Source organism: Heterodontus francisci, chromosome 24, assembly GCF_036365525.1.
Source record: "Heterodontus francisci isolate sHetFra1 chromosome 24, sHetFra1.hap1, whole genome shotgun sequence".
Lineage (NCBI taxonomy): Eukaryota > Metazoa > Chordata > Chondrichthyes > Heterodontiformes > Heterodontidae > Heterodontus > Heterodontus francisci.
In genome coordinates this window covers 38,865,372-38,873,125 of record NC_090394.1, presented here as the reverse complement: position 1 = coordinate 38,873,125, position 7,754 = coordinate 38,865,372, and the positions used below count along the sequence as shown (strand labels likewise).

General features: G+C 44.5%; 1 protein-coding gene across 1 annotated transcript in view; it reads right to left on the bottom strand.

Annotated features, from left to right (window-relative positions):
* Positions 1-1,287: 1,287 nt before the first annotated feature.
* Positions 1,288-7,754, bottom strand: part of e4f1 (E4F transcription factor 1) — a 76,230-nt gene continuing 69,763 nt past the window's right edge. Inside the window, exons 13-14 of the mRNA XM_068055980.1 lie at positions 3,380-3,442; positions 1,288-3,213 (exon numbers count right to left, since the gene is read on the bottom strand). Coding sequence (XP_067912081.1) covers positions 2,869-3,213; positions 3,380-3,442 — 408 coding nt within the window. The 3' untranslated portion in view covers positions 1,288-2,868. The remainder of the gene's footprint in view (positions 3,214-3,379; positions 3,443-7,754) is intronic.

The following is a 7,754-nucleotide window of genomic DNA, read 5'->3' as shown; positions in this document are numbered from 1 at the left end:
TGAAGCAGGGTTGTGGGAGGAGACTGGTTGGGCTGTTAGTCAAGGAAGAAGCGGAGGGCCCGTAAGTCCTTAGTGAATAGACTGTTTGGGCCAGGACACCAGAACTGGATAAGGTGATGCAGGCCATCAGAAGAGTTGCAAATGTAGGTGGGTAGGGATGAAAAGTCATCGACTGAAATGTTAAATTTGGTTTCCCACTCTACAGATGTTTCCTGCTAAGTGTTCCCAGCATTTTCTGTTTTAATACCTAATTGTGCCCCCTAGTATTGGGGCTCTCACCAGCATGAACAACTTATCTGTACCAGGTTGGCAATTCTTTTCACAACCTTATTTTAATTAGATCATGAACTTCCCTCATTGAAGAAAACAAACCCAACCTTGCTTAGCCTTTCCTCACAGCCCACCTCAGTAACTGCTCAAGGACAATCACAGGGTTATTGTTTGGTGGTCAGAACTGCATGGACAACACCAGACAGGTTCTTTGGCAATTAAATGCTGCACATAGGAGTGATGTTCAAATTCCACCTTTATTTGAGGTCAACCAGGTCACATAATGAGGCTGCCAGTGAGGATCAGCAAAGTAGTTATTTCAACACATGCCTTGAGTATACTGAAAATAAAATATTAGATTAATATAAAAGAATGAAATTCTCATACAGAACCACATGGCATTTTCATTCATAAAACACATTCGTTCCATGGAGTGTCACATGTCCTTTCTGGTGGGAATGCCCCGATGCAGCAGTTAGCCAGAGTGCTCGCAAACGCAAGTGAAAGAACATCAGTCAGCAGAAAGATCCTGCAGTAGAGTTGAGCGCATCAGTACTCATTCTACACTCTGCTGCCCATCTTGAGTTTTAGTTCCTGAAACAATGACCCTGTGAATGGGTAATTATCTGTACGCCAGGCACACACTTCATTATCAAAATACACAATAGCTAAAGCACTGTTGGTAATACTTAAAAGGGATACTTTACAATCTATACAATGCTAATATAATCTTTCTGCTATGAAAAGCTTAACAGGTAATCTCTGATGAGACACATACCTTGCATCATGTTGATCTGTCACATGCAATTTGTTTTTGTCACAATCCAGTTATTTTTGGTCATACTTAAGGCCACATTCTGCAGGTATACCCGTCTGTTTTCCAAAAATAGTTTAAAAATCCTCCACAACACTTGTTGTGGAAAATATCCCTGAAACAACAGCTTACAAATATTGTTCATAAATATCTGATCAATCAGCCTGTCATCTGGGTTAGAAAACATGCTGCCGTAGAGAATCTAAAAAAAAATCCTGCATTTTTATTTACAGCGAGATAGGCAACTCCCGCGTCTTATTTACAGCAGAGGCAGTCAGCGGTTGATGGCCTGGAAAAGTACAAGTAAGCTCGTTGTTTACATGCAACAAACTTTATCACACAATATACAAACACCACTCTACCATGGAGAGTCCTGTACACCTCCAGTTTAACAATCCCAAGGAGAGCAGAAAAACTCTCATTCAGGGCCATTGGTTCACAGCGTTGCAATAATCAATACTTCATTTTAATTACACGGGGTTCTGGGGTCTTTAACCAAGATTTTAGGATCAAATTCCTGAATTCTATTTTTCTGTGGCTCTGTTGACTATTCTTCACAACCCTTGGCACAGAAATGAAAGAAATTCCCGTCCTTTTAAGAGATGAAACCAGAGGGCACAGGCTTCTCTTCAGGATTCCAACAGAGTTCAGAGGTGAGCTCATTTATTAAAGGAGGTAGTAATCCAATGATACTTAACACATGCAGCTTCTCTTTGCCAAGATTATTGGTACAAGTTCCAATCACTGCAGCTGAAGCAGCAGCAAGACAAAAAGCCACAAACATTTCACGAATCGTCTTTTAAATAAATGAGTTGTCAATGGTTCATAAAAGACTCGCATCATATCAATGATGTCTCACATCACTGGGAACAGCTCTTAACTATGTTTGGGATTTTCTTGCATTTGAATTCTTCTGTTAAAAGAATACAATTTTCATTTTCAGCCACTTTGTGCTGAACACATGAGTGTGATCGGGATGTAACCTATGCTGGAGAGGTCTGAAAATCTTTTAATCAAATCTGTCTCAATTTCCTTTTACTGCCAATCATTAATACCAGTTTCTCACCACTGCCTGCCTGGTGCCACCCTCCTTCACTCCTAGTCTTGTGCTTTAGTTCCCAGTCCTTAGTGCTACTTCATTGATTTAATCTCTGAACAGCCCCTGGTAAGGTAACTGCATCTTTAATAAGGCAGAGTAACCAGAGCATTAAACTCAGCTCCTTGTGTGTAATCGAATGGCTGGGCCTGGTTTTGGCACAAGGTAAGGTAGGTATTTACTGAAATCAAAGGGTGAGGTAGGGGAAAGCAAAGAATCAGACACACAAAGTAAATGGGAGTAGGAGCTCAGCTGTTGGCCAGCACTAATTCAGTATATTGGCCAGTCACATTCTGTCTCTTCCCGCTCTCACCACTGATGTCGTTGCTCAGTAACTGAGTTACATATCAGCACTTTCCTCTGAGTGTGAGCACTAAATACTCTGCACAGTCACAGTGGGAAGCAATTGGACATCTTGGCACAATCCGTTGCATACTGGCTCACAGCTCGAGTGATACAGGAAGACCTTGAGCTCAGAGTTTCAATATAATGCATCAGTATTGACATGCATCACCTTGTGGCTCAGAAACCATAAGCGATGCTTACATGGAGCGACGCTTACATGGAGCGACCAGGCACGGTGTGAAGCCGTAACCACATAGTGCAGTATTCAGGGTTCTTGCATCCACCCAATGAAATATTTCTTTTCCCTGATTAGGGAAGCAGGGAGGGTCAGTAGAAGCCCCTTTCATTCACCCACCACCACTGTTTGTATTTCCACATCTCCGTCCTGAGTAGTTATCATGTATTCGTCTGTGTGTTCCAACATCTCAAGATCATCAGCTGCCACCATGGTTACTGTGTCGTGACTGGCCTCCAGGCTGCTATCTGTTGTCAGAGCTGCTCCTTCCCCGATGCTGGAGGCCAGTGTCATTGCAACCTGCTCAGTGAGGCTATCGGGGGTTGCTATGGTGATTGTATCCGTTACTTCTTCATTGTTATCTTCCATGGAAACATTTTGGACAATGATTTGATGGCCAGAGTTGGCCTGGTTCACGATTTGCTGCACGACTTTCATGATCTGGCTGTCAACCTGAAAAGGAAGTCGAGAAAGCTAAACACCTGAAACATCTGATGCCAGAGAGACCGACCGGAAACATTTAAACAGCGGACAGTAAAATCAAGAGTGTAAACCTGAGAAGTGACCAATTCACTCAGAATGTCTGGGTCATTTCTAGAGTCAAAGAGCAACCACCAACCTGGTGCTTAGAGCCTTGGATTAGAGCGCCCATGTCACTGCTTCCAGCAACTTCAGCAGGAGCCTGACAAAGAAACACGAAAACAAAAAGAATGTTTAAAACAGCTTTACAAAAGTTACTACCATCTCAGATCACATGCATACTGCTGCCCCAAAGCAAATCACACCTACATCACTGCCGCAATACAATTCACATGTACACAACTGCTCTAACAAAGATCACATGTACATAATGCTACCCTCAGACACAGACCACATGTACATTTCCGCTGTCCCTCAATTCGAGATAGTGGGATCGGAGTGCTGGATTTGCTTCCTTTTCTCCCCTTCTCTGTTGTCGCTCTGCATCATTAAGGCATTGGGACTCAAAGCGTGATGCAGCTTGGTGGCAGGTTGTTGCCATTCTGAGCGGTTGGTAGAAAGTTCCTCCCAGTCATTAAGGTCAATGCAGCCGCGCTTCTAGGAGAGCTTCACAGCGTCTTTGAAGCATTTTCTTTGTCTTCCCTTGGAATGTTGTCCATTTCAGAGTTCAGAGAACAGGACCTAGCGAGGGAGACAATTTTCAGCCATGCGAACAGTGACCAGTCCATCAGAGTTTATTTTGCAGGAGTTTTGCCTGAATGCTTGTGGATCTAGCTTCAAGGACACCAGCGTTTGTTCAACGGTCCTCCCATTAAATCTGGAGGATGCGACTGAGGCATTGCTGATGGGATTTCTCTAGCGCTCTTATGTGTTGCTGCAGTATAGGAGTTTGGTGACGACAACTGCTCCGTACAGTTAGACTTTTGTTGATTTGCGGAGATCTTTGTTGTCAACAGTCACTGCCGTAATTTGTATAAGGCTGACCTGGTGCAGCTGATCTGTTGTTGGATCACCTTGTCAATGGTGGCCTTTCTCAAAAGCTAACTGCCAAGGTATAGGAAGTGCTCAACATATTCCAGAGTCTCTTCTTCAACATGTATTGGTAGGTGGAATATTTGGCTGATCAGGTGTAGGTTGATGAGTTTTGTTTTGGCAACATTCAAGGATGGGCTGAGTTTCTTGTATGCAGAATTGAAGAAATCGAGAGTGGCTTGTAAATCTGGTGCAGAGTGGGAAAATGACACTGCAGTCATCCGCAAACCGTAACTCATGTACATTTGTGGTGGTCACTTTAATTTTGGCAGGGAGGTCACCGAGGTTGAAGAGCATTCCATCTAGATGGCATTTATTATGGACACCAGAGGGCAGTTGATCTTTGATGAGGTGAATAGCCACCATCAAGAAGATTGTGAATAGTATGGGGACGATCACACAGCCTTGCTTGATCCCAGTTCCAGATTTAAGGTGTCTGTTTCAGATCTCCCACAAGACAGTTGCAGTCAGGCCATCATGAAGCAATTTCAGGATTGTGATGACGTTTCGTGGCCATCCAAATCATTGGAGAACAATCCACATGATTTAGAGTCAAATGCTTTGGTCAGGTCAATGAATGCACAGTTCCTGGTGTTCTCAACATTTTTCTTGGATTTGTCTGGCAGCAAAGACCATGTCAGAGGTTCCTCTGGAAGGCCTAAAGCCACACTGTGTCTCTGGGAGGATTTCTGCAGCCACAGGAAGTAGGTGGTTCAGGAGAATGAAGTTGGGGGGTGGGAGGGGAGAGTTATTTTTCCTCCCAGATCTGTAGGATGAGTGCATGGGGTCTTGATATGAACAAAAGTCCACCTGCTTTGAAGACCTCAGCTGGAATACCATCAGGACCATGGGCTTTGTTGTTTTTCATCTGTTTGTTTATTGCAGCTCTCCCATCGATGGTGGTTCACCCATGGATTCTACCACAGGGCACTGAGGGATAGCCTGGAGGGTATCATCTGTCACTGTGGATTTACAGTTGAGGAGTTGTTCAAGATGTTCTTTACAGTGTTTACACTGTAAATGGCATTGTTATTTTTAAGAGAAATGCCATTCTGTGAATGAAGGGGTTTTGTCCACTTGACCTCGGTGTACAGATGGCCCTGGTGGCTTCAAAAGGTTTGCGTGCCGTGATCATCAGCATACTGTTGGATCTCTTGGGCTTTCTCTTCCCACCACATCTCCTTTATCTTCTGGATTTGTCTTTGGGTGTCAGCCTTGAGCTGTTGGTATGCTGCCTTCTTGAGTTGCGACTTTAGGTTGTTCTACCTGGCAATGAAGACTGCTCATTTTTGTTCAAGAAAATCACATTTGAGCATCATTTTCGTTGAACCAGTCTCGGTGACCGGCGATGCCCAAACCCAATGATCTGGGCACAAGAACCTAGTATAGCTGATTTTATTTGATCCCATTGTTCTAAAATTGAGTTGGATGCGTGAAGATTTTCCAGATTGGTCGTGAACTGCACTTGGAATTCTTCTCCAGTCAGGCTATTTTAGGGTTGAGACATTGATCATCTTCCTCTTGGACTTTTGGGCCTTGCAATGTCTTGGTGCTAGGTGGATGTTCATCACCGATCGAATAAGTCTGTGATCTGTCCAGCAGGCATCAGTCCCCCACGTGGATCAAGTGATAGACATCACTCGTCACTGCTGAAAACAGTGGAGGCACTAGAGGAGTATAGAAAGTGTAGGAGGGTACTTAAAGTAATTAGGAGAGCGAAGAGGGGACATGAAAAAACACTTGTGGGCAGGATAAAGGAAAATCCCAAGGCATTTTATAAGTATATTAAGGGCAAGAGGATAACCAGGGAAAAAGTAGGGCCCATTAGGGACCAAAGTGGCAATGTGTGTGTGGAGCCGGAGGACATAGGTGAGGTTTTAAATGATTACTTTTCATCTGTGTTCACTAGGGAGAAGAACGATATAGGTGTAGAGATCAGGGAGGGTGGGTTGTGATATACTTGAACATATTAGCATTGAAAGGGATGAATTATTAGCTGTTTTAGCAGGCTTAAAAGTGGATAAATCCCCAGGCCCAGATGAGATGTATCCCAGGCTGCTATGTGAGGCAAGGAAGGAGATAGCAGGGGCTCTGACACTAATTTTCAAATCCTCTCTGGCCACAGGAGAGGTACCAAAAGACTGAAGGACAGCGAATGTGGTGCCATTATTCAAGGAGGGTAGCAGGGATAAACCAGGCAATTACAGGCTGGTGAGTCTAACATCAGTGGCTGGGAAACTATTGGAAAAAAACTGAGGGACAGGATTAATCTCCACTTGGAGAGGCAGGGATTAATCAAGGATAGTCAGCATGGCTTTGTCAGGGGAGGTCGTGTCTAACTAACTTGACTGAATTTTTCAAGGAGGTGACTAGATGTGTAGATGAGGGTAAAGCAGTTGATGCAGTCTACATGGACTTCAGTAAGGCTTTTGATAAGGTCCTGCATGGGAGATTGGTTAAGAAGGTAAGAGCCCATGGGATCCAGGGCAATTTGGCAAGTAGGATCCAAAATTGGCTAGGTGGCAGGAGGCAGGTGGTGATGGTCGAGGGTTGTTTTTGCAATTGGAAGCCTGTGACCAGTGGTGTACCACAGGGATCGGTGCTGGGACCCTTGCTGTTTGTCGTGTACATTCATGCTTTAGACGTGAATATAGGAGGTATGATCAGTAAGTTCGCAAATGACACGTAAATTGGTGTCGTAAATAATGAGGAGGAAAGCCTTAGGTTACAGGACGATATAGATGGGCTGGTAAGATGGGCAGAGCAGTGGCAAATGGAATTTAATCCTGAGAAGTGTGAGGTGATGCATTTTGGGAGGACTAACAAGGCAAGGGAATATACAACGGATGGTAGGACCCTAGGACGTACAGAGGGTCAGAAGGACCTTGGTGCACTTGTCCACAGATCACTGGAGGCAGCAGCACAGGTAGATAAGGTGGTTAGGAAGGCATATGGGATACTTGCCTTTATTAGCTGAGGCATAGAATATAAGGGCAGGCAGGTTATGATGGAGCTGTATAAAACGCTAGTTAGGCCACAGCTGGAGTACTGTGTACAGTTCTGGACACCACACTATAGGAAGGATGTGATTGCACTGGAGAGGGCGGCACAGTGGTTAGCACCGCAACCTCACAGCTCCAGGGACCCGGGTTTGATTCTGGGTACTGCCTGTGCGGAGTTTGCAAGTTCTCCCTGTGACCGCTTGGGTTTTCGCCGGGTGCTCCGGTTTCCACCCACAACCAAAGACTTGCAGGTTGATAGGTAAAGTGGCCATTGTAAATTTCCCCTAGTGTAGGTAGGTGGTAGGGAATATGGGATTACTGTAGGGTTAGTATAAATGGGTGGTTGTTGGTCGGCACAGACTCGGTGGGCCGAAGGGCCTGTTTCAGTGCTGTATCTCTAAATAAATAAATAAAAAAATAAAGGGTGCAGAGGAGATTCACCAGGATGTTGCCTGGGCTGGAGCATTTCAGCTATGAAGA